General features: G+C 37.3%; 1 protein-coding gene across 1 annotated transcript in view; it reads left to right on the top strand.

Moving 5' to 3' along the window:
* The first annotated feature begins 1,297 nt into the window (after positions 1 to 1,297).
* Positions 1,298 to 27,606, top strand: part of DOCK4 (dedicator of cytokinesis 4) — a 203,777-nt gene continuing 177,468 nt past the window's right edge. Inside the window, exons 1-7 of the mRNA XM_004677162.2 lie at positions 1,298 to 1,406; positions 3,579 to 3,619; positions 5,557 to 5,612; positions 9,424 to 9,520; positions 12,840 to 12,988; positions 16,932 to 17,016; positions 24,264 to 24,415. Coding sequence (XP_004677219.1) covers positions 1,298 to 1,406; positions 3,579 to 3,619; positions 5,557 to 5,612; positions 9,424 to 9,520; positions 12,840 to 12,988; positions 16,932 to 17,016; positions 24,264 to 24,415 — 689 coding nt within the window. The remainder of the gene's footprint in view (positions 1,407 to 3,578; positions 3,620 to 5,556; positions 5,613 to 9,423; positions 9,521 to 12,839; positions 12,989 to 16,931; positions 17,017 to 24,263; positions 24,416 to 27,606) is intronic.

Below are 27,606 nucleotides of genomic sequence, written 5' to 3'. Positions count from 1 at the left end.
AGAAATGACATCATGGATTAGCTCTTATCTAAAATGCTTTGACTTGGTTACTCTGCACTTCGTTTCACCCATCTCATGTACTCTGGGTTGTTTTCTTTATTTTGATCTCTATTGTTAATTTTGTTTTGAGGTCATAAAAGGACATTTGACTTTTCTAAAAGCCCATTACTTATTGGCATCTTATGATTTTTGACAGATTCAAGTGTTGTTTCTGGCTTATAAAATACATTCACAGCAGTAGCTTGGGATTGTATCTAAACCTCTGTATCTGATACCTAATTATAAAATTCACTTCCAACATTTTAGTCTTTTAAAAATGGTGCATCAAAGCATTTGCTATCATTTTCTTTTATTATAAATTGCTAGTTGATATCAGCACACCACCCATTAGCAGGAAGTTTCTCTTCCTTTTTATGCTCTTTGTATGTTAAAGTACATTTTCGTTATTTCTTCTTGCTTTTCTCCTTTATAACACAAGCATTATTAACCTGAGAATAATCACTGTACTTTATTTTCTCTATAACCCCTTGAGTTGCCCAGGATTGCACCCTTTCTCTTTGGTATTGTATGATAATTCTTTCCACTCCTACTGCTTATTCCCTAGAAGCAATCCATCTATTATCACTAGATAATAGGACTAACTAATGACTCCTTCCTGCCCCCATTCCAAATGGTACTGAACAAAGACTTGTGGGAATGGTCATAGAGGTTGGGTGCTTGGTCTTAGGGAAAGAATAAGGGCATTATTAAATAAAATGTCAGCATCGATTACTATACAAGAAGATTGTTTTATGCCACACTCTTGGCTAGGCTTGGGGACATAGTTAGCAAATAGATGCAGCCTAGGGAAAGCAGCGTCCATCAAGCAATATAACAGAAAGAATTACTAAGCTCAAAAACATGTTCCCTACTTACTGAACAGATATATACTGAATAACTACTATGAGTTGAATACTGGATGGAGAGTGACTATTGCAGCAAATAAGCAAGGTGTGGCTTCTCAGGGTGTTCTTTAGACTCTGCCTTGTTTACATCTGACATTGAGTGATATCCTTGATATTTTGAAGATTATTTTAAGAGGTTCCACATCTCTGACATTTATATTTCCAATGCTTTTTAGACCAGAAAGTTGGAAAATATACAAACTTAAAGATGGATCATCCTCAAACACATATAAAATTAAAACATGATAATAGGTTCTAGCTATTAAAGTATACTTCCTAGTTCACTTTTCCAAGTCAATAACATTTAGTGGTAAGCAGTATAACTGGCTTTAACTTATAGGAAGACTATATTCATGTATCCTTTATCATTTTTTACAGTGATTGCCAGTTTTCGAGGAACCATTCCTTATGGTCTGTCATTGGAAATTGGAGATACAGTTCAGATCCTGGAGAAATGTGATGGTAAGTGGGCTAGTGGTGATTACTTCAGGTTCTATGAACAGCCTCCTCAACATTGGACTGCTCATAAAGTTTAAAAATTCTGTCCATACCTTATTAATTTCTGAAATTTTGCTAGTAGAGTGAATCATTTTTGATAAAACTTGTTTTATGTATGTTTGGTATTTAGCTTTTGTGAATGAATTGTTTGGTATTCTTATGCTGGTGATGGTATTTTTCTAAAATTATTCTTCATACATTCACTAATGTGAACATAGAAAACAGTTGAAGCTACTGTATTTGTGGGAGTTCATGACTCAGTGCCAAGTTGGATGGCTTTTCTTAGAATCTGAAGGGTCTGATAGATCCCTTGGGGCAGAGAGAAACAAAGACACAGAGAAAAAAATGACTTCTTCAAGGTTGAGGAGCCGAATATGTTGAGGGAAAACTTTTGCCCTGATTTAACCTGCTCAAAATCCTACATCCATCTCCCACAGCCAGCCACACCACTTTGGACTGAAATTATTCAGTGCACTATGAACTGTATGACTGTTACTTATGTAGTATATTAACTCATTAAACCAAGTTATCTGATAAGCTCTCAAATGTTTCTATTCTGCACAAAATAGCTTTAAACTCTAGTCCTTAAAAAGATCCCAGGTGAAATCACTACCCTTTTATATGGTTATTATTAACAAAATAACCACATTTTAGAGCACTAGCAGTATGTACGAAAACACCCATTTCCTGCTAAAAGTTATCAGAAATTTATCATAGAATTTTCTATCATGTCAAGGTTCATTACTAAACTCTGTTTCCCTAGAGATAATGCATTTAGTGAGCACCTGGTATTAAATGTTGGTGACAAACACTTTTTCTGTCCACTGAAATTAAAGTATTAAAAAAAACAACAACAACAAGATTTTCTGATGATTTTTGCCTATTTCTACCTTGTATATAGGTGAATATAAATAACTTTTTACTTGGTGCTTGGAAATGGATTCCATAGCTAATAGGAACTGTTTTATAATCTAAAAGCCTTTTCTATATCATGGAGTTAAAGAGTCTCTACAACCTTTCTGCAGTTTTCAGAAAGGTTTTGGCTTTTGTTAGAAGGATGATTTATGAATGTATCTATTTTGTGGATATGTTTTTATGGAATCTTACAAATCCTGATACAGAGATTCTCCTTCTCAATTCATTTTACTCTCTTCAGACTGATTTTAAAGCTGCTGGGCATTGTATTTTATACAATATATACAAAAGTATTTCCTTTTAAGAAATAAAAATACATAAAAACAAGCTCAGTATTTCTTTAAAAAAATCAATTTGATAGACTAAAGAATAGTTTTATAGTTGAGGAAATTCTGAGTTGAAAACAGTACATTTATGGGAGGATATATATGTTTGTAAATCCCTGTACATGTATTAAACTATAAAAAGATATAGTTCCCCTTAAACATAGTGCTGTCGAATTGATTGAGTTGCTCAGAAGTTAAGTAAAAGGCAGTCTACAAAATAGCAATTACCGTGAGCTCCGTAGGACCTGCTGATAAAAGCGTACCCATAGTCATTCTCTTAGTGGATGAGAACTCGCTTTAGTCTTGTGAAGCTGTCAAATGGGTCCTAACCCAAGACAGTAGACTCAGGATGTGAGGATTCACTCACTGCATGATACTGGCTGAGTGCTGGTCTTTTTTGGTGTTAGAACCTGGACTTTGTAGTCGAACAATGAGAATTTAAAATAAACTAAATCTTGTAAAGATACTTGAATTTCCTGAGACTTAGTGTAGTCTCAGTATCTCTGTTATTAAAATGGAGAAAAATTCTGTTCAGTGAAGTCAATGAAGTTGCTCAAGATTAAATAGCTAGTAGGTCACAAAGTTAGGATTAATCCAAAGCTCTAGTTCCAAATTCTCTATTTGTGTTGTGCATGTTTCTGGGTTTTTTTTAAACATATAAATTTCTTACGTAATAGTTAAGCAGTTTTATTAATAGAATACTTAATACTTGTAGCAGTCATTTGCATTATAGTCTTGCTAATTCTAAAACCTATCTTGTTTATATTAAATATAATAGGTATAATATATACATATATAATTGGATGAAATTCTATCAGGAAAAGACAATGATTTCTAATAAATTGTTTTCTTTAATATTTTATATTGAAATATGACTGTGATTGTTTTTCCACAGGATGGTACAGAGGATTTGCCTTAAAAAACCCAAATATCAAGGTAAACATTTTTGCTTTTAACTATAATGATGGGATTTAAAAAAACAAAAGACAGTAATTTGCTTTGTTTCATCTACACTAGAAATTAAACGTTGGAAGTCAGCTGAAATACCAAATGGCAATTCAGGATTTTCATAACTTTGGAAATTCCTTTGAATTTGGATTATGGTTAAGAAATGTTACTTACATGATAATCTCAGGTAGCTATTGAAATTTGTGCTGAGAAGACCTTAATAATTCACATGTATAAACAAAATCTTTTTGAAGTGTTACTTTCTCAGAGACTAAAATGAAAATTGAGGAAGTGGAAACATACATTTCCAAAGAAACACTGAATAGAGGTATTTAATCTTTAAATTTTCTGTGGTATCATTATCAAAATTTTAGTGTGGAAAAGCAGTTTAGTAGGATATGTTAAGAGTCTTATTATTGCAAATAGAAACTAGTACGGCTCATCTAGTTACATAAATATTTAGGAATTACAGTAGGAAGTGATATGATTTTGATTTACCATTTATTTACATATTATTTTGACACTAAGCCTTACCAATACCTTTGTTTCTTTACTTTCGTCTAATTTCCCCAGCTTTGACCCTTATTTCCTATATTCTCTGATACTTCCTCATGTCCTGCATTCAGTTTTTGTTTCAATCCTGGCTTTATTAGGACTGTAGATAAAAATTATTATCATTTCTCATTCTCAAAATATAAGTGATTAAACTCTCTTGCCTGTCTTTCTGCCTAAATATACCTTTATCTAGGTCATTTGATTTGTTTAATTATTTTATTTCTTTTATTTGAGGTCATTCTAAAGGCGAGTGTAGAGACATAAAAGTATACTAACTTAATGTTTGTAATGCTTTAGGCTTCATTTAGTTACTTTTGGATATTTGCAAAGCACATGCAGATATCAACTCCAATATTTAATTATTAATTTCACTTTTTTAAGAAAAAATCTATAAGGATTTCTGTTGCTTCTATCACTTTTATAATTTCAAGTTCTGACTTCTTTATTAATTATAAGTACCCTGTTATCATATTTAGTTAAATTTAAAGTTGGATGAAAATACAAGGCTTTTTTTAACCTACTTACTATTATTGTATATATAGATTTTGCTTATTACGTTTTATCCTTCTACCTACAGTGGTGATAATGTATTCAAATCACCTTTGTTTTCCTAAATATTTAAAATTGAATTAGTCATTTAATTCTATGTCAAAACTCTCAGGGTATTGTCAATTAATGGCAATAAAATTGATACTAATTTTTTAAAATGATTTTTAGCTCTAAATTTCCCATGTAGAACAAAGGAACAATTACCTTGTCCTGCCTTTCTCTGCAATAAAGAGCTTTCTGCTAGCAGCGCTTCTTTTGTTTAATTTTTCTTACATCAGACTGGCAGCCTGGTGATTAATTGCTAAGGTACTTTCATCAAAGATATTCCATAACACATAGCATGTATAGTGTCTCAAAATTCATAGTGGTATTTCCTGAATATAATTTTTTAAAAATAGACACATGTCTGTTTTGGAGAGAAGGAACAGTAACCTAATCAACCAAACCAAAGCAACAACAACAACAAAAAGAAAGTAACCCTCTTTCAAAATGTCTGATGTAAAAAACAATGCATTCTATGCATAATTCCTTAATTTTTGGATTTTAATGTAAGAAAAATCAAAGAATGTACTCTGGGATGAGATTTATTTTTTTTCTCTTTTATTTTAGAGTATCTACAAAGTTATAAAATTATGAATAGTAGAAAATGAAAGGAACAAATCTAAACTACTGTAGATTTTTATGTGTAAGATGTGGTAGAAATGTTGCTTTTCCCAACATCTGGTGGTGGTAGAGTTGTGTGACTGTTTTTAGTACCTGGCTTGTAGAATGTGTCCCCTCTTAAATACTTGGCATCATAACCTTCATGTTTTCTCTTCTAGGGTATATTTCCTTCTAGTTATGTTCACTTGAAAAATGCCTGTGTGAAGAACAAAGGGTAAGAAATGAATTGTATTAATAGTTGGAGGATTTCACAAAAGTGTTGCTTATTCTGGAACATGAAAGCCTTAGTAATTGTCTTGAAAAATGAACCATATGTGCTCATGCCACAGTCTTTGTTGTTTGGTAAGATACATTACACTGAGGTAGTCGGTGGAGGAAATTAAAGAATCATGTCTGTGTATACTGGACTGCAGGAGGATCTAGGCCACTGAAGATGCACAGTTCACTCTCAGTTCCCTGGAAGCACCCCAACCTTACACAGGAGTTGATACTTTCTCATTTCCTTTTATGTACAGAATTATGGTAGTTAGACATATAGAATTCTAGGTCTTGTCTCAAACCCCAGAAATTCCCCCAATTCACCACTGATTTTCAGCTGCTGAGGCTGTCTTTTTCTAATTGGAGATAATGCTATATTGTTGGGCAACCACTTCACAAAGCCGCTATTCTACTTAAGAGAACATCATTTCGATGATATTTTGTTTGATTGAGCTCACTTACCACTTAGGGATTCTCATTTAAAGAGCTTTTCCAGTCTATTTCCAAAAGTACTTGAAAGCTCTGTCTGGATAATAGGACACTCAAAGAAAATATCACAGGATGAAATAGTAGAACCTGCTCATTTAAGTGGTTAATATAAACAGATCATTCATTATAAAGGGCCATGGATTTGGGCCCAAACATTTTGTGCTAAAGTCACAGGAATATGAGGATCATTGAATAATTCTTATATGATAAAAGACAGAATTCAGATTCTGGCATATATTTTTTCCCCTCAGACAGCAAAAATCACCATTTAATTTCAACACTGAATCACTTTCTAAAGCACTATAATTGATATCTTCAAACTTGAATTTCAGCAAAAATTTCTAAGAATGTTATTCAAATGGATGATTCTTGGATCCTCTGTCTGTAAAGGCATTGTATTAGATAAGTGAACTACCTTATGCAAGCACCTGAAACTATGCTATAAATACTATAGTGTTCCCTAAATAGATAAAACTTCAAACACGTAGGTGATTCTTACGCTACATGTCTTACATATGTCAGCTACTATAAGCAATGCTATTATTAGTGACAGTAGTAATTATTTACAATAGTCGATTAAAAGCATAATAATTCTAACATAACTACTACTACTTTTGCTCCTTTAATAAATGTGTATCATTCAGAAATTTTATACAGCTCTAATCTACCAGAAATGGGTCAAGCAGTTACCCTTCGTTGTGGAGCTCTCCCATTAGACTACTTTTGACACTATCCAGCTACCCTGAAGTCAACTGGAGACAGTTTATAAGGCACTTCACCCATGTATTCTGCCCTTGCTGCTTTGGTTATCTCTGCTAGACAAAGTGGAAACCCCAAGTGCTCTCTCCTGTCCCTTAAAAAGGAATTTCCTGGGCAGATACATGCAGCCCATCCTCTCTGTGTCTTCAACGCAAGCCAAGCCCTGACCCGTTCAACTCTCCAGAGCAAATGGCCACACAGCCTCTACCTTACACTCTGAGGAAGAGAAGAGAGAGAATGATAGCCAGGATGACCAGTTGAAGTAGGCTTCAACTAGTAAGAGTTCTAACTTTCACAGCAGATTGGGGAATGTAGTTTTAAATAACTGTCTCCAGTTGTTGTTTTTTTGGTCTTGTTTAGTAACTGATGAATATCTGACCTACTTCTCTGATCTTAAAGTTTAATCTGGGTGAAGGTGCTTCGTTATGTAAGTGTAAGACATGGAGTGGTTTCTTCACCTAACACAGGATATGACAAGCATTATACTGCAGGAGAAGGTTGGTGTGGAACCAGAATTTATTTTCTGGGAAAAAAATTTGAAAGAATTTGTAACTAACTGAAACCTAGATTTTAGAACTATTAGCTGCAAGAAAAACTTTAGCCTGAAAACATTTGAGAATTCACATTGCCAGGTTATTGCTTTCTCAGAGAGTAACCTCTTGGGATTTTGATGCTACCTGTATTATTTTAAGAGTATTAGCAGCCTGATGACCCACCGGAATTAAATAGCTGCAAAAGATGTCTTAAAATAACTGAAAAAAAAATTAAGGGTAAATTAAGGGTACCAACATTTTGAATGTTGATTTTAGTTTTAGTGCTATGAGGAAGAAGCAGCTGCTTCATCTGAAATGGCAATTGTGTGTGCCTTAAAAATTTACATTTGGGTGAACAAACTCCAGATCAACTTCCCACAGACTGAATTGCCTTTGTGTTCTTTATGGGGTCTTCATTGCATTGTAGGACTAATGGGGTCCTTAAATTAAATTATAGTTTATGAACGGTGAGGCCATTTCTGTATTATTTAATTCCTGCTGAGGACTTGTCACTTTTTAAATGTTAAGTAGGTTGTTGAGTTTTCCTGGAAATTCATTGTTCCCTCCTTGACCTTGCAATTGGATCATTTTATAAATTCTTTCCAAATATTCATCATTTAAATGGCAACAGCTGCTTCAAGAGCAAAATAAATATACTTCCATTTGAAAATTTCATATGTAAACTTGATAAAACATCCCGCATATGTCACAGTTCATATATTACTGTTTACTTTATTTCTATACTTTATTTCTAGTTTTAAATCCTAGTTTTACATTTTTAGCTGTGTGGAAGCTCTAGAAAGACAAAAAAATATTCACAAGACAATTTAGCAGTCAAATAAAATGCAGAGATGAGTCTCTGTTGGTGAAGAAATCAAGGCAAGAGTATAGTTCCCATACTTGCTATCAAGAAGACAAAAGACAATTATACACACATTGGACATAACATCAAAAAGGAACCATCGAGTAGCTATTAGCCTCATACAAAAAAAATAATTTCTCTTGATCATATAGACAATGTTATTTGGTATCTGATTTGTGTTACCTTCTACATAGTTGATGTTTTCCTTTAAAAATGTATGCCCAAATGAAGCTAATAATCTCCATTAACATAGTAAATTCTTTTGAAAATCAGTAGTAAAAAATAGCCACTTGATCATTTTAACCTGTACATAAAACTGAAAGCATTTGAAAAAAGAAACTGAAAAGAAGAAAACTGTTAACTTTTGTCAAAGGGAGGAAGCAAAGTGGTCTTCTCTAGTCTTTATGCATTATCTCAACATTGGATTCACCATACTACCTACTAGATGTTAATATGAATATTTTTCAAGTGTAGTTTCTGACTTTTAAGAAATTGAAAGGATGTACTAGACCTATCATCCTATCATAAAAACATTTTACAGTAGACATTCAAATATCTGTGATGTCCTAAGCCTTAAAAATAATTCTGTGAGGTGTAATAGCATTAATGATAGTACTTGTCATTTTTATGACCTCATTTGCACATTATAAAAATGATAAGTTAATGAGATCAAGTGAGTGTTCATTCGATGCCTCAGTATCTAGATCTTGATAACACTGAGTTGGTTTGGATGTTTGGGGCACCTTATGGTGGCCCTTGAACAAGTGTGTTACTCCCTTGAGTCCTGTGGCCAAAGTGCTTGGAAAGTGAGAGCTACCTGGAGTTGATGTTCAGCCCGATGGCTGTGGCTGCTCCTGGGGGCTTTGGAATTTGGAGAGGTTAAATGAGTTGCTGTTTAGTTTCCAAACTGCTTCACCACCACACTGCTCAAATTTGATCTGAGTGAAGTGGCCAGGCATTTTAATGATAACCCACATAACCCACATTGCATTCCTCATAGTGGCTCAAATCAGATCAGCCACCAAAAGATGGCTTTCTTTTTTAATTTATCTTTATGAGTATTTCAAAGGAAGTGGTTGGCTATATTTGCATCAATACTTTGTTTGTCTTTCTTAATTTCACAGACAATTTGAAATGGTTATTCCCACTGAAGATTCTGTTATCACAGAAATGACGTCAACATTGAGAGACTGGGGAACCATGTGGAAACAACTCTATGTGGTAAATAACTTTTTAATGGCATCATTTTTCAGATTGAGAATTGTTTTAAGAAATATCTGAGCAATTTTAAGTATAGACCAGTATTCGAGCACCTGTAATAAATCACTAGTATGTCTCAGGGTATTAAGGAGACAGTGCTCAATAAAGCTCATTTCTTTAAACTTATGTCCACAGGGTGTGGAGTTAGTTTTATAAATAACTTTATAAATGTGTTTTTATAAAGTTCTTTTTAGTGCTGCAAGGATGTATAAGATGGTTTTCAAATAGGGTGGTATATATGGAACAAGTGTTAGGCTTTCTGATGATGTTTATTTTCATGGAAAAATACATTTTCAATACAGTCTTAACATTGATAGTATTTTAATTCTTTAGAATAATTCAAAGTATGCTGAAAATAATAAGATATTTAGCCAGAAACAAGGGGAATATTGTGAATATACAACAAGAAAGGATTTTCTTAGTAGAGGTTTAATGTTTTGTGGGAATGTAAGTATGTACTTTATATAGTTACATTTATGCTACAAATGTTTTATAACTATATATAATTTTGGAAATGATGACAGTTAAGGAAATCACGAATGTGATTATGCTCAACTAACAAAAGAGAAAAGTGCACCAGAGGATGAAGTTCTTGGACTAGGCCATGTAGTGAGAAAGTGACTGAGCTGAGATTTTGATGCAAATCTAGTATCTTCATTCTCAACCACTGAATAAGTGAAAATTTGGGGGTTTGAAATTCGGAGGAAGGTGAATGCTATTTCTCTTTTTTCTTTCCCTCAAAGAAATGTATAGAATAGCTTAAACATTTGAAGGAAATGTTCAGGAAACAGAGGTGCATGTGCCTGACAAAATGATTTGAAACTTCGTATCAAAGATAAAATCCAAATTAAGTGAAGGACATTGGCACAGAATGACAATTTTTATTGTGACATATAAAGTGCAATAGACTATTTCATGGAGGCAACAAGACCTTAAAAAGGTCACTAATAACATCCCTCATGTTGTATTCACTGACCCTCCTTTGCTGGAACTGTTGGCTGTCGAACTCAATGGTGAACCCCAAAAGGCAATGTTAGGTGAAATGCCAGGATCTCAGCTTCACTGGAATGAATTAATGCACTGTCATGATAACTGAGCTGACCAGACCTGATCTGGCAGACTACAAAGGAAATGCAGATTTCCTTTTTATATTGAAAAAAATCTATGTTGAAAAGAATACAAAATTATTATTTTACTTAACACTGCATGTTACTAACATGGAAACAAAACTATTTAAAATCTTCAAGTCTCTGCTTCCTAAATACACACTGTAAAAGTTATAGTGTTAGTGTGTAATCCATTAGTTGAGTTAAAGCACCAGCACTTGACTTTTATGTAGCTTTTGTGAGGAACAAAGTTGAATTTCCTCTTGATTCTGCCATTTCTAGCTATTTTTACCTGCTTTTGAGGTTGTGAGTGTCTATTTTGGGGACATATAGCTTGGCTTGAAAAAGCTGTGTGTTGTAAGCACTAGGAGTAATGTCCTTACCTCCTAGTATCCTGAGTAATGGAGAGACAGAGAGGGAATCATTAAAAAAAAAAAATTGCTCTGTATACTTCAATGGTAGTCTCTGATATTAGGGACAAATGAAAGGTTTAACCTGGAGTTGCCAGATTTTCGACCCTGATAATGAGGCTCACATGATATGTTGGACCTTTTGGTTCCTCTTTTCTTGGTGTAAATGTGTGTATATTTTGGTTCAAGTTTATTACCCTTAGTATATTGTGGTATGTTCATTTTCTTTTCTACCAGTTTTAAGGCAACTAACTTCTACCCTGGAAAATATTTGATAAGTGCAATAATATCCTGTAAATTGTAAGCAGTATGAGATATACTTAATATATGTAGAATCTTTAGCACAAAGCACATGGCAAATACTTGAGAAATGCTAGCTGCTCTTTTCAATAACTTTGCCAAGGATCAAATAATGTTCTTTAAAATACCACTTAATAAAATATCAGTACTATAAGTGCAAAATGTTTAAGAGAAATATAGCAACCATCTTTTACTCAGTTCTTTTGTGCGGGCCTTTGGCTGGGTATTTTTCATCTCTCCTCTCTGGGTCTCTGCCCATTAATTTTTATTCTTAAATTTTATCAGAAATAATCTGTGCAGCATGTCTGCTAAGTGGGAATGCTTGAGTCTAAATCTATACCTGCTGCTTCAAAACCTATGCTCTCTTCATTTTGAGGCAAATGAAAACTTACCTATTTTCTCAAATGTTAAAATACATGGAGCTTTTTACCACATTTCTGAAACATTGTTGGAATTACTAAGTGTTATATTTCAAGTGTTTAATATTGTGCCCTAGTGTTTTACTTAAAGTTAAATCAAAAGCAGTTTCCATATTTGAGTCATTCTTACAAGTAATTTTAAAAACCCAGTTTTTAAAAAATTATTTTGACTAGCTATCAAATCAGTCAGGTCTGTTTTCTTTTTTTTTTTTTAAGATTTATTTATATTTTATACATAGAAATACTGGGGTGCAGGCCAGAAGTGCGGGAGGTGAGACAATTCACCAGAGACAGAGTGGGGAGCAGAACAGGATTGACTGAAATACACTGCTGAGCAAAGCATTGGGCAGAACAGGAGGACTGACACGCCATGTGGATTATGGATTAGCTCTCTGGCCAGGGATTGAACTCAGGATGTCCTGGTGGGTCTTCATGGTGGCAGTACTGAGACTTAACCCCAGACCACCAGGGAGGACCCTATGTCTGTTTCTTGGGTTTATCTGTCAGGTCTCCAGGATTCTGTGTCCTTCTGATGGCTTATACAATAAAGCATTAAGGTACAAATGCAAGAAATAATTGGGAAACAACTTTTCCCATGGAGTTGACTTTAATTGCATGCAGCTGTGATGTAGAGACAGGCATCCTTGGGATTCCCAGAATCCTCAGGGAACATGTCTCACAGCAGGTGGACTTCAGGCAGAGTCAGGTAGAGCTCAAGAAGGGAGTGATGAGGTAGAAAGGTGGGTAGAGTAATGCAGGGAGACCAAGCTAAACTCTGGGTGTCATGAAGAAACTGGAAAACAGGGTTGGGGAGTCTGAGGAGTGAAGTTGGATTCTTGGACAGAGCACCATTGTGAAACTGGATGAAATCAAGGAGTGCTTTTGAGGACAGGAGGGGACAGTTAGTCTGTTTGTAGAGTACCTGTCCAGATTGATGAGCCCAGAGAAGAGAAGCAGGGCTTGCCCTTCCTTTTCCTCTTTGTGTAGTGATGCCACCATCTGTATGGAGACTGACCACAGAATGTCCACATTTCCTTGTTCCTAGAGAAACGAAGGGGATCTATTCCACCGCCTGTGGCACATCATGAATGAAATCCTGGACCTGCGGCGGCAGGTGCTGGTGGGCCATCTGACCCATGACCGCATGAAGGATGTGAAGCGCCACATCACTGCCCGCCTGGACTGGGGCAATGAGTGAGTACCAGTCAGCTCAGGTGGCTGAACACCACAGGCCTGCCTTAAGAGGGTGGGACTAGCTCTGAGGTATTGTGGGGGGCTGGTCCGGTTTCCCCTTTTTGGGTTGTGTGCTGATGCTTGCTAGTGGGGCTGAGACTCCCATGCTTGGGTGCTGGTGTGGCAGCTGGGCATTGTTGACTCATGGGTGTCTGGTGTGGGCCTACAGGATGCCCATGCTCACTGAATATGAAGCTTTCGCTGGATTAATCAGATAAGGCGTCTGCTCAAATAGGCCTTGTTTTCAAATGGGCTTTATGTTTGGCATGTGTATTTGTCTGTGGTGTATTCCCCTTTGGTAGTGTGGTAATAGGTCAGTGTTGTCATCCAGAGGGAAAGGCTAATGAGAACAGCTTCTGTCAAGTCTCTGGATAGGTGTGCTGATGGGGCCTGTTACTGTGATTCAGCCGATTTATAGATTAGCTACTTTGATGTGATTCTTGGGAGAACTCTGTAAAAGTCTGTTCTTGACCAAGATTTATTTTCAGATAAAACTGTAAGTGATTAAAATAAAAGCCTGCTACTTTAGTTGGTGAGTCCAGTCACTGTAAGCTCTGATCAAAGCTAAGACTGTACAGGATGGATGTTCATATGTGGGTGAGAAATTAGAATAAGCTTGCTTGGACTGTGATCCTGGACTTTATAGTATTAGGCTTATGAAAGGTAAGTCATCCTTCTGTCTGGCAAGATAAATCCTTCCTTCCCTCTCCCCAAGTCTTTGCTGCTAGGACCTTTGAAGAATCTTAGGGTGACAGAAGAAAAATACGAAAGTAGTAGGAAGTCACCACGGATTAATTTACCTCTTAATGTGTCTGGAAAACACCATTTGAAGCTAGACTGCTGATCCCTGTAAATCATAAGAAGTTCCTTTGTCAGAAGCCAGTGTTGATGCCTGCCATGGGGTTACATACTCCAGGTACGGCCCTCCTCATTCTTCATACATTTTACACTTCCATCTCACTCACGGCATGCTTGGCATTGTGTTGAGTAAGATCCACTGTTTATCCTTTCACATTTAATTAGTAAAGTAACACTGATTTCATAAACAAGTGTAAGTATAGAATGGCAGCAAGATATTGTGCAAGAAACTACATTGTTAAGACACAAGGCAAATTGCTAAGTCCTTCCTGCCTTTATTGCTTTACCTTGTGGTGGAGAGCGTTGAACTAGAGGCCTGGGGCTCTTTTGGCTCCAAGCAGTGTGAATCAAAGCTCATTGCATTTCCTGAGAGAAGGTGCTTGCCAGCTGCGTGCTCTCAGTCTTGCCATCTGACCCGGGTTGGTGCTATGAGGATTGAGCTGCAGGCTATGGAACTCGACCCATACTGCCTGCCTCTCACATGTCCCTTATTATTTTGAGAAAACATTGAGTTTTTCACTGAGCTATACTGGCTCTTAGTCATTATGCTGGTCCTCATTTAAAGGCCTAGTTGTAAATAGCAAGCGGATTCAAAGTCATTAGTTTATCCAAAATATAGATCAAAGAAGATGGTACTTTTCTAGTTTTAGGAAGAAAGGTGATGACAGAAGGAAAAGAAAAGAAGAAAAAATATTGATTATGACTGATCATAACTCAAGCTTGTACTTGGGGCAGTTCTGTGGCAAGTTTGTAAAACACAGATGCATAGAAATGAGCAACATAATTTATTTAGATTATCCTTAAATTCATGAAATTTATGAACTCTTCTGTTTTCTTTGGCCTCTTATTTTTAAAAAATGACTTATAGGATATGCCTTGTATATTTACCTTCTGTAAATATAAGTTAGCTTTATTGTTGAATAGTGTTAAATGGAAAGGAAATTCATATTACTCTCTTGCTTATGAAACTACATCAAGCCCCACAGAATTATCTGTCAACATGTAGATTATTAGGTGAACATAAATTAAGACTATTTCCTGTATCAAGTGATCTAATAATCTGGAAGAGTAGTGAGAAAAGCCCTCTGGATGTGGGATGCTAAGAAGATAAAGGTGGCGATAATACACCTTGTACCCTAATGGGGCCATTAAAAGAAATCTCCCTGGAGGTCTCAGACAGTTAAAATCATGGTGAATGTTTCTGTTACCCAACGAGTTCTGTTCTCTGACTTTACTACTAAGATTATGTGATAAGGAGAATCAGTTCAATCCTGTTTCCTGAAGTCACAGGCTAGGCTAGTGGCTGAGTAGATGTAGAACTTGACTCTTCTTCCTTTCTACTGATTTCCTATATCCTGTGTGCTCTTCTTTGCATCTTGCCCCTCTGCTTTTTGCCACATTTCTTCTTGTTTTTAAAGCTTTGTCTCAGTGGGAAGCTTATTCTAAGAAACCTCAAACAATGGGAGGTTTATCCTAAGGGCATACCTAGACATGAACAAAACAAATAGAAACAAATAAAACTTCACATAGTGGGACTCTAGAAAGCAACGCAAATAGAACAAAACCTTATGAAAGAGATTTGGAAATGTCGGGAAGCTTGTAGACCCCACACCTACTCCAGGACTTCTGCAGCTGGAGTTGATCTTTACTCACTCCTTCTGCAGTGATGCAGGTCAGATGCCCTCCACGTAGCTTTGTCAATGTTTGGCTAATGTTATCTGAATTTCCAGGGTTCACATTCTCAAAGACAGAATCTCATTGACAGCTTATATCTGTACTTCCCTGTTGAGACTGAGGGTTTTATACCAGTCATGATAAAGAGCTGGCCAGTCCATGGATTACTTGTCCTTGAAACATGCGCCTACCTGTGGGCTGTGCTTCAGGAAGGGGAAATGGTCAGATGACTAGTAGGTGCTGAGTTAATAAAATCTATTTATGAAAGCTTTAGTGAGGTTTTGGGGAGGTCATTTACATTTTTTTTTAAGTTTTAAAATCAAAATAAGCTGTGGTTCTATAACTGGATATATGCAGGAAAAGTTCCACATCACATAGTTTTGATGTTGAAGGGATGTAGAACAGTTTATCCTTTGAGAATTAAGCCTGAGACTGGAGTATGTGCTTGAGGAGGGTCTGGTATCTTGCCATTCATCACTAGAGCATTACAAAGGCCTGGTGAAATCTTTGGGATGGTCTTGGATAGTCAAGAAGATGAATAGGATTGTACAGCATTGATAGCAGTAGTATTCAGCGGGTGTCCTGGAGAGGAGTATGTCGCCAGGGTTACCGGAGGGAAAGTGACAGGATTCTATTCTTTTGCCTCTGTCCATGGTAAGGCATCCAGGTCAGTTACATATATGAGCCATTGGAGGTGATATATATAGCCTTGTAGCCCTTCTCAGCACAGCAAAGCACATGTCAACCACAATGAACCTGACAGAAGACATTAAGCCATTTGTTACTCCAGGCTGGAATTGTGCTGCCCCAATTTCTTTCCCCTGCCTTTCCTGATTTTACCACTTCCACAGCCTTCTTTTCCTCTGCCTTTTCTCCTAATGACTGATCCCAGAACTGAGCAGGAATGAGTAATAATCGTGTCCAAGTTGTAAGAGTAACATGTTCGAAATGAAGTAGCTCTGAACATACCTAGGTATTTTGGTGTCAGGTCGAATCTTCTTAAATCTGATTTCTAGGATAAAACTATGTCTAGCTCTAGTTTCCATCCCAGTCCAAAGTGGAAAGGCTTCTATAGTAAAGTGCCAAAAACTACCTCCCACCCACCTCACAACACTAAGAATCCCAGTCCACATCGTCTTGATTTGCAAACTGTTGTCATCTTTTGTATCTCACCTTATACCCAGTGTCCAGCCTACTTAAGTTGATTGCTGTGGGAATAGGTAATACAGGGTAAAAAAGACAAGTGAGATGAGCATGGTGGGTATGTCTTAATTTCAAGTAAAAAAAAGTTAAAAAAAATGTAAAGGTAATTATTATAAGTATATTCTGTCGAAATGACTTTTCTCCTAAACTTCTGCAATTTGTTTTCTAGACAACTGGGCCTGGACCTAGTGCCTAGGAAAGAGTATGCAATGGTTGATCCAGAGGACATCAGCATCACTGAGCTCTACCGATTGGTAAGTATAGGGAACCCTGTCTTGCTGCTAATTTTGTGGTTTCCATGGTACTCTTCATACTTGCATGATTTTGTAAGAACAGCATGTTCCAGGTTTAATTTGAAAGGAGTAGTGAATTGAGAGATAAGGTGACTGTGCCCCAAGTACAGAACTGAGACACTGTCAGAGTGACATGATGTTCTCTACTACCCCTCAACTTCCACGTACTGGGAAGTTCTTTGGCAAATCTTTCTGCTTTTGCCTAGTTGAGTCAAATCCTTACAAGTCATGCTTCATTGTCGTTTTAGGACAACACTGTGACTAATGGTTGCCAATCACTACTCACCAATGCATTACCGCCCCTCTGCCTGCCTCTGTTATTATGATACGCACAGACTTAAATTTCTCCTCCTTGGTTTCCAACTGTTGCTCTCATCCCATCTCTCTCCCTTGCAGAGCCCTATCCATTCCTAAGTTCTGAAGCCTGAGAATAACCCTGAGGTAATTGACTATGGTGCTATGATAGCATTACAATTGACTTGAGTTTTTGTCTAGGTACATGGTAGGTTAAAATCCAATTACTTGCATAGATTCTAGATTCCCCAGATCTGGTGCAATATGCCTTATGATAATGGTTGCATAAAATTTACTCACTTGATGTTAATTAAACTATTAACAGTAAGTCTATTAGGACTTTTTTCTGTTTGAGAAAGCTATTCTTAATACCTCTGTCACTTTTTCCTTAATCACTGATCTGTTCAGATACTCTATACCTCATCATGTCAACTGGAATAAATTTTACCTTTGTAGAGGATTTCCTTCACTTTATGTTGAGCTTTTTGAGAGTGAAGTTTTTAAGCTATGCACCTTTATGGGATGACATAGCCAAGCAGAGTATCAGACCCTTAGCAAGAACACAGCAAAATTCAATTGGAAGGAGACAGGAAAGGAAGAAGGAACAAAATAAGAATATTCCAAATTAAAGAATGTTCTTTAATTCACTACTACTTCTTTTATAAAAATATAAAATCTTTATAATTTGCTGCCACATCCTCTAATATGACATCTACATTCAGATGTCATTCAGTTTCTACTTTGTCTTTCACCTTTCAAAAAAATCTCACTCAGTTTGAAACTTCTTTACAGTGCCATGCACTTTGTAAGAAGATAGTTTTTCTGAGGTCTCTGTAGTGTTATGAAAATAGTATGTGGCTATATACCCAAACAACTAGATTTGAATTCTATCTTTTGGAATTCCATCAAGATTGGCTCTGCAGTCTTGGGTTTATGGCTTAATTTCTCAGAACCTCAGTTTTCTTCATCAGTAGAATGGGGACATAATTCTCAGGTTTGTTATGAAGATAAAATTTTTAAAATGTGTAAAATGCCTTCCCTTGAGAAATAATGTTTGCAAAATGCTTAAGCACTGAGTTCAATTTTCATTTCTTTCTTATCTTTATTCCATCCTTATTAGAAAATCAAGGTGGCAAGAATAATTGATACCTTGTTTGCTCAATCTTAAGATTAGATTTGATTGTGTTCAGTGAAAGAAATAGAAATTTAGACATGATTGAAATTTATTCTCCCTCACAATAGGCAAGTCCAGAAACAGGAAGTTCTAAGCTTGTTTGTGGTTTTGTGGTGTCAAAATTAATACACTGCTTATCTGTATGCTGTGCAGTGCTTGGCTGCCATCATTAAGGATACTTAGGAATATAGTAGAGCTGCAAGAGCTCTAACCATTACATCTTTCCAGCAGGATGAAGCAAGGTTCCTCAGAGCTGATTCAATTACTTTAATGGGCTTTTCTGGAAATTCCACACAATACATGGATTTCCATCTCACATAGTCACATGACATATTTAACTCGGGATGTTTGATAAGCAACTAACAATGTCTGACACAAATGCTTTTTATTCTCTAGTTTGGTTTGGCTTTGCATGCATTGAGTTTTAACTGTTCTTTTCACTAACATCTTTCCTATTTGTTAATGGTATCTGTCAGCAGTACTAACTTAAGATTCTGAGGTCTCATCTGGACTGTGATTGATTAGCAATGACTGCCATTGGAGGGGGTTTCTAGTGTTTAGTAGCTCAAACCCTAATCTAAAGCTTTCAGTTTATAGGTGAAGAAAATAAGACATTGTGACTTTATACGAAAATTTAATTGTTCCTCAGTAGTGGCTGCAGTTTGCTGTTTTTAAATCATTCAACAGTTCAAGCAAGAGAAACCTAGATGATTATAAGCTTTAGAAGGACTTGTTCTTGTTCAGATGAAGTGAAGCTCCTAGTTACGTCTTCACTTTAGCAATGACCAGCTTTTCTGTAGCCCAGGTCTTTTCTTCATGCAATGTAAAGTGACTCATTGTGTTGACTTCACCTGGCAGCATTGGCAAGCACTGCCACCAACTCCTGTTGTCTTGGTGATTTATTGCCACTTACCATGGCAGGGAGGTGAAATGCCCCAACACAGGCTGTTTGATAAGTCATTGCTGCTTCTCTTCTTTTACTACATCTTCGCTGTATCATATTTGAAACACAGTGTTTGCATCTTACTGAATCCATTTTGCACCATTAGTAAAGAAAGTCTGCCTTTGGGTTTTTGCTAGCCTTGTTAGCAGATCTTTCTCGCCTAATTGTACTCATCTGAGCTGCAAATTGTGCTAAAATACACAGTGTTAGCATATGTCCAGTTGGAATGTTCGGATTAGTGCCAAATTCCACATCTCAGTTGTTCTATACATAATGAGAACTTCATTGACTGGATCCCCTGATAATCTTTTTAGGAATCATTTATGGTTTTATAAGATCACATTAGGTGAGTAGGTGTTCACTTTGTGATCCTTAGTTGATAAACCAGTTGCCAACTGGTAACCAGCAAATGTCAGAAAGAGGTGATTTCACTCTTCTGAGGTCATTTGGCAACATCAACAGATTTTTGATTATCGTAACTGGGGATAATGATGTTTGGGGGAAGAGAGAGATCCTGCTGGCGTCTGGCTGGAGGATCTGCTAAGCATCCCACAAGCTTAGGACAGCACAACAACAGAGAAATACCCAGCCCAACTTGTCAATAGTGTTGAAACTGAGACTCCCTGGTATAGATGATTCATTCAGTAATTAGTGCATTATAGGAAGATTAAAAATTTGCATCACTTAGATAAAGCTTTGGAAAAGTGTTTTCCTAATTAGGGTCTATTTACACTACAAGCACATGTAGAAGAACTGGTGGGTGCCTTTGTAACAAAATTATTTCAGAGGTGGTTTTTCTGTTACACTACCAAATTATAGTTTATGTGTGATTTTAGATTTTAGATTTTTGTATCTTAATAATTTCAGGTTGTCCCAGCAAGGCACAGAGCAGGTTTTCTATGATCTGGGCAGACAGGTAAAGGATGGGTCCTGGAGCCCTCACTGGCTTTTTTTTTTAAGGCCTTTAATGATGTTTGTACACCATTTGTGGTAAGGCAACCAGGTGCAGAACAGGCAGGGAGACCTAGGGACCAGGCAGCTGCAGGCCTTCTAGCTCCCCCTTCCGCTCCTCCCTCCACCCCTCTGCCCCCAATGAATCTTTACTCTTCAGGGTGAATCTTTACTTTCTGGGCTCTCTGGCCTTCTCTTGTGTTCTCCACTTCATTCTACCTCCTGTCCTCTACTGCCCCATCTCTGTGACGCCGCCCTTGTATGCTTGGTGTCAGAGCTCAGGTGCGCCCACTCACGCACGCCCACACCACTCTCCAGGTGGCACCATCAGGCACCTGTGTAAGACCACAAAGTGTCTATTATTGATGCTCATGGTGGGAGGGCAGAAAAATCCTGATCATTTTCATTTACCCTACAGAGATGTTTTTAGCAGTTCCCCCAAAATGGTGAATTACCAAGAGATGAACAAGTTATCATAACTTTTAAGTCCAAATCCACCTCCAACCTGTATGGAGGTAAGTGAGGAGAGGGGATATATAGGCCAGAGTGTGCAAGTTGTGAGGACTCGTGTCACATATATTAAAGGCAGAATCAGTCAGGCTTATAAACTGGCATGCATGCAAGGACTGAAGGCTGCAAGGCACTAATTATACAAAAGATGCAATAATACATTTTCGGTCAGCTGTGATCTGCATCTCTCTGCATATGATTGCCATCAGTAACTTTCAATCCTCATTGCACATTTGAATCACCCTGGGAGCTTTTAAAGCTGCTACTGTTTGAGACCCCAGCCCCTAGAAATTCTAATTTAATTATTCTGGAATAAGATCTGGACATAAGTATTTTTTAAAAGCTCTCTTGGTAGTTTTAAAGTGCAGCCAGGGTTGAAAACCACTGATCTACATATATTGAATTCTTTGCATGAGTGAGGGAGCTTTTCCCTCAGTTTCAATGAAGTCGTGATGTATGCTCAGAATCTTGTGTGTTTGAAGGAAACACCATATGCCTCCTGGAGGCCCATTCATTTCATAAGATCTTTGAATCTCTTTCTCCAGATCTAGCAATTAGGATTCATTCATTTCTTCACAGTAATTTGCACTGTATTATTCTGAACTTTGAAGTAAATCATTAAATAAGTGAGTTTTGGGGGAAAAGCTTGTGAGTTAAAAGTGTAGTCTTACGAATGTTTGATGCTTCTTTCACCCCAGCAGAAAGAATGTGAAAAGCACAAAACAGAGCAACTTTTCTATAAAACAAGGCAGACTTATGCTTTTATCTATAGTTAGAACATTTCTTTGCAGGTAGATTTTTGGGTAATTATGGCATTCATGTACCATAAGGTGCTGAGGTCTACTTTGAAAAACATGTACTTTACACTTTTAAGGAGAGTTGTCCAGTCTGCCTGTTAAGTCTATAGAAACTATATGTACATTTAATTAACTACATTTTGTAACTGTTTTTCTCCCTTGAGTAGTTAAAGTTACAATATGAATGCCTGGCCAAATGCTGTTGTTTTTAAGTTACTGCAATGATCAGTTTAGATGACATCATAACTGGCCAGTCAGCAGTTGCTGAACTTTGTGTAGAAACACTGTAACAGGGCAATCCAGTGTGAACTGGGCTGCCTGTCTGTGGGTCCTCACCCGCACACTTAAAATTTAATTGTACTGCAGGCACACACAAAAAGGGTCAATAATGGGTTTATTTACAAAAAGGGGAAAGGAAAAGGAACAACCCAGGGAAAGAGAAAGAGAGAGAGATACAAGTTAACTAGAACATCCTACCAGCTTGATTGACTTGGAACTCCAGTAACACACTGATAGCCACCAGCCACACAGTCCGGAGAGAGAGTGCATCTAAAATGGTCCCTTATATATCCCCTAAATTCCCGGAATGCCTGCTTAGCTCCACCCTTGGGTCCCTGTAGTTCTCTCCTTGGTATTGCTGGGAGTTGTAGTTTCCAATCACTGGAGTAGGGGGTAGAGTCCAGAAAGCCAGAGTAGGGGGTGGAGTCCAGGAAACTCTGCAGAGTTCCTTTAGGACATCCTTTCCCCCTAACAACATGAATAGATGGCTAATGTAGAAATGAGCTTAGCATAGCCTATGGCTCCATTGCTGTGGCATTCAAGTCCCTGAACTTTTTCTGTTTTAAATGTCAAGTGATCTAAAAGAGTTTACCTCATGAGTACTCTATTGTGAAAGCCATAATCTCCATATTCTTAGCATCTGTTAAGAAGCAGCCTGTGCATTTATTTCTCCCATGTCTGACCCAGAATCAGTGCCTTTCAAAGTATAAAAAAGAACTAGCTGCTCCTTGAACTGTTAATAACTGGTCCAAGTAAAAAAAATATGAGTGTATGTTTAGGAACACTTATATCATTTTGACATTACCAGGTGTTTTTATTCTGTTTTATTGGGTGGGGGTAGCAATCTAGTGGATTAGGGAGAAAACCTGCTCCTTCACAGTAAGTAGGAGCAGCTGTCCACAATGGTTGATAATTGCCCTCACTCTTCAGCTTTTGGCTAAACGGCCATTTTCCCAGCCGCAAGTCAAATCCCCTCACCTAAGGTGTTCTTGAAAATCTGGTTTTTCCTCTTCATTCATTACATGTGCGGGTAGACATTTAATGCGAGAATTTTGTTGATGTCTGTAACTCCTGGCTCCAAGAGGGTAGAGATTGCCTGTTTTTACTCATGATGGTGTTCCTACTGCTCAACACATAATAATAGTTGCTTACCATTTACGTGTGCTGAGTGAATGAGTCCCCTTCCCCCATGTTCTCAACTCTGGAATCATGGATGAGTTCATTTGCCCCCTCACTCTAAAGTAAATTTAAATTCCTTTTTCACCTGGTCCTGCTTCTTAGGGGAAGAAGCTTAGGCTGTTATATGGAGAGAAGGTGCTATTCTTACCTTTGGCTACCTCATTGGTTATTTCACTGGCTGCTGCAGGCATGCCTTTCCAGAGCCCCAAGAATGTTGGAAACCTTAGTTTAGTGGCTGAGTACCCCAGAAAGCTACCTGAATTTTGCAATTTAGTGTACTTTAAAAGGAGTTTTTAATGATGACAAGTGCACAGTCATAGCTGCATTGTTCAGCTACCATCAGCAAAATGAAGGTTAGGTATAATTTTGTGTGATTTTTGAAAAGATGACTAATAATTTGTTCTCACTCTGGGATGATAAAGGAGAAATGGAATCCTTTGAACTTTATGTTGCCTGAATCTACTCAGTGAATTGGTATCATTTAACATTAATGATTAAAGAACAGATTCTCAAAGCTAGTTTCCTGGATGATGTGCAAACTTCATACTTTATATTTTAGAAATGGGAATAAAATGTAGAATTTAACATCCAGCTATTTACCAAAATATATATCAGGTAGGGTAAATGAAGTTATCAGGCTTTTTTATGCCTTCCTGCCATTAGCCTCTGTGACCAGCACCTGTGGTCTTGCACGGGCACCTGTAATTATGGACACCTGGGCCCAGACAGCACTGAGCATGTGTATATGGACATAGGGGGCACCTTGCCAAGGAGCAAGGAGGTATTAGAGCAGCACCACCCCGAGGCAGTACAACGACTATGCCAACAACAATGATGACTACATAAAGAGGAGACATCCAGAAAAGTACAGAGAGAAAAAGCTGGTCTTTCTCCTGATTCAGCATTAAAGGCTTATAAAAATCTACCAAAGGGTCCAAAATTATCTTTTCCTTAAGTACTGAATATAAACCTACCCAGCCTAGATGGTTGCAAAGCAGCATAGTACCCCTGTACTATCACAGTCAAGTAGGCTGTTGGGTCCACGCTGACCATGTTTTTGTTGGGGGTGGGTGTCATTCAGATGGAACATCGACATCGGAAGAAAGATACCCCCGTGCAGGCCAGCAGTCACCACCTCTTTGTACAGATGAAGAGCCTCATGTGTTCCAACCTGGGAGAGGAGCTTGAGGTCGTCTTCTCTCTCTACGACAGTAAAGAGAATCGGCCAATCAGGTAACTGAACATGGAGCCATGTCTGAATTTCTTTTTTTTAATTTATTTAATTTATTTTTTATTAAGAAAAGTTTATTTTTACATCATTTTGTACATTTTTTTTTCCAACCCTGCGGGTTTCCCATCACCAAGTCACCCATGTGCCATCACCATAATCCCGTGCATTTCCCTTTCCCCACCCCATTTTTGATCCCATTCCCCACTCCACCCCCACAAAATGCCTCTGGTATATGGTTGTTCATTATTTTTGTTATTTTCCCCCTGTCCATTATACTCCTGCTATGAGTGAAAGCATCCAGTATTTTTCTTTCTCTTTCTGGCTTATCTCACTAAGCATGATCTTTTCCAGTTCCATCCAAGTTGCTGCAAGAGATGTGTTTTTCTTTTTTGGTTGCTGAGTAATATTCCATTGTGTATATGTACCACACCTTTTTTTCCAGTCATCTACTTTTGGGCATCTGGGCTGCTTCCATGTTTTTCCAATTGTAAATAAAGCAGCAATAAACATGGTGGTACAGGTATCTTTTCAACCAGTATTTTTGTGTCTTTTGGGTAGATACGTAGGAGTGGGATTGCTGGGTCGTAGGGAAGCTCCATGTTCAGCAGTTTGAGGAACCTCCAAACAGTTTTCCATAGTGGTTGTACTAGTTTGCATTCCCACCAGCAGTGCAGGAGAGTTCCTTTTTCACCACATCCTCACCAACATTTGTTGTTGTTAGTTTTTGAAGATATGCCATTCTCACTGGGGTGAGGTGGTATCTCATTGTGGTTTTAATTTGCATCTCCCTTATTACGAGTGATGTTGAACATTTTTTCATATGCCTGTCGGTCATCTGCATTTCCTCTTTGGAGAAGTGTCTTTTTAGCTCTTCTGCCCATTTTTTGATGGGGTTGTTTACTTTAGTTTTGTTGAGTTTCATCAGTTCTCCATATATTTTTGTGATTAGTCCTTTATCACTACTTTTGTGTGAGAAAATGTTTTCCCAATTAGTGATCTGTCTGTTTTTAGTAATGTCCCTTTTGCTGTACAGAAGCTCTTTAACTTGATGTAGTCCCATCTATTTATCTTTGCCTTCACTATTGTGGCGTTGGGTGCTCTGTCTTTAAAGATGTCGCTGAAGTGTATGTCGTGTAGTGTTTGCATGTCTGAATTTCTTAATGTTGCAATGGTAGATATTTGTAATTGCCTCACTATAGAATATATAACCTTGTATGTTTTTCCCTCACTCCACCTCAGTTTTCTCATCTGTAGAAATCTGTGGATTGTGAAGCTGCCTAGTGGAGATTTCCAGCTGTGATAGATAGGGTAGTGCCTGGGAAGCTCTGAAAACTCACAAGGGGGCTATGAAACCTCAGTGATTTTTATTAAGTGAAAGTATGACATTGATAGCATGTCTGTTATTTGTTTGCAATATTTTGTATTGATTATGCAAGAAGTCTAAAATTTGTTTATTACGGCTAACTCATCATATTTTTGGAATTTTCAAAGCTATTATATTCTTATCCTGTCTGAATCAAATGATAACAAGGGACAACTCAATACTTGGAAGCTTTCCATTAGGGATTCTGAGCTGTGAAATTATACCATTTTCACCTTTTTTCTTCTCTCTCAATTCTCTCTGTATCCTACCCCTTACAGTTCCCTTGTAGAAATTTCAGTGTTTAGGAAAAACATACAGTTGATATTTTGATGGTTATCCAAAATTCTCCAGTCTTATTGAAACTTTGTAATGCAAATCATCCTTTACATTTAAAATTTTTAATTTGTACTTAGAATTAAATTATAGCACACAAATCATAATGACCCAACTTTAAAGACTAATGCTTACTAAAACATGACAGTCTTAAGTAACATTGAGCCACATATGTTGTTCTACAAACACAGAATGATCATGGAATATTTATTTTCTGGTAAGAATAGACTTCTCTAAGAAATTTGAGTGAAGTTTGTGTTTTAATGAACTTATAGCCAGGAAATACTTGGTTAGACCTCACTTACTAGTAAGTGATGATGGGTTGTTTCCATAGAACTTAAGGGGTGTTTTTGTTCAGCAAAGACAGAATTGATGAGGCATGGACATAACAGTTTCAAATAATGCAGTTTCAGATAATGCAGTTTCAAAATCTACCTTATAGTTGGTTGGAAAAAATGAATCCATGGGTTAGAAAATCTCTTCCCCATCACAAATGAGCACTACTCAAATGGAAAAGTAGAAACTCAAAAATCTGATCCTAGTGACATCTGAGCATTTGCCTTAGATGTGAAAGCCCATTTAGAGGTGATTCTTGCTTACTTATTGAAGTGTTTCAGAGAATTTGATATCTTTATAATTTAGTCTAACAAAAAGGTTATACTATTATATGACACTAACATATTTAGTAAACTGAATGGAATGTGCAAAGTCTCAGATACACTTTTGTTTAGACCTCAGGAAGCACATCAATTGTTTTTTTAGAGTGTTCAAAACTGTGCCCTGAGTGACTTTGCTTTACACTGCACGGGGCACCATCCCTGTTGGTTATTGAAAGCAGATGCACAGGTGTGAAAACTGGGGTGAATTCTAGCCTCTACATTTTCCCTGAGCTTATCTCATACCTCCATCCTTTCCTTTCTCTCGAAAGTGGTGAACTTGTCTTCCTTCATTGTGTCTGCCAGGCACACCTAGTGAGTGTAAAGTGTTTGCATCATCTCAGAAAAAGATATTATAAATGTAAGGCAGAGATGCGGAGGGTGAGAGGATTCACCAGAGACAGGGGAGCAGAACAGGCAGATCGGCGAAGTACACTGCTGAGGGGAGCAGCGGGCGGGCAGGTCAGGAGAGGTCTGCCATGCTATGTGGTTCTCCTCTGGGGCAGTCGGGAACTGAACTCATGCTGAAGTGGCTTAAGCTTCTTAGTGCTGTGCTTCAACCCGCTGCGCAACCAGGGAGGACCCCTAAGTATGATTTTTATAATTTTTTTCTTGAACAAATCAAGAGGAATTTACCTGTCTAGGTGTAGATGGACGAGTCAACCAATATGTGTAAACCTTCAGGTTTGGAACTAGGAAAGGTAGTTGTTTACTCCTCTTACAACATAGACAATTGATTAGGACTTTTTTTAAACTTCCCTTTTTAACAAAAAATAGCATTTCTTGAGCACTAATCATTTGACAGATTTATTCTAAATGCTTTAAATATATTAGCAGCGTG

Source organism: Condylura cristata, unplaced genomic scaffold, assembly GCF_000260355.1.
Source record: "Condylura cristata isolate star-nosed mole 26May11 unplaced genomic scaffold, ConCri1.0 scaffold00005, whole genome shotgun sequence".
In the NCBI taxonomy this organism is placed as follows: domain Eukaryota; kingdom Metazoa; phylum Chordata; class Mammalia; order Eulipotyphla; family Talpidae; genus Condylura; species Condylura cristata.
Note: the sequence above shows the minus strand (reverse complement) of the source record. Positions and strands in the feature narration are given on the sequence as shown.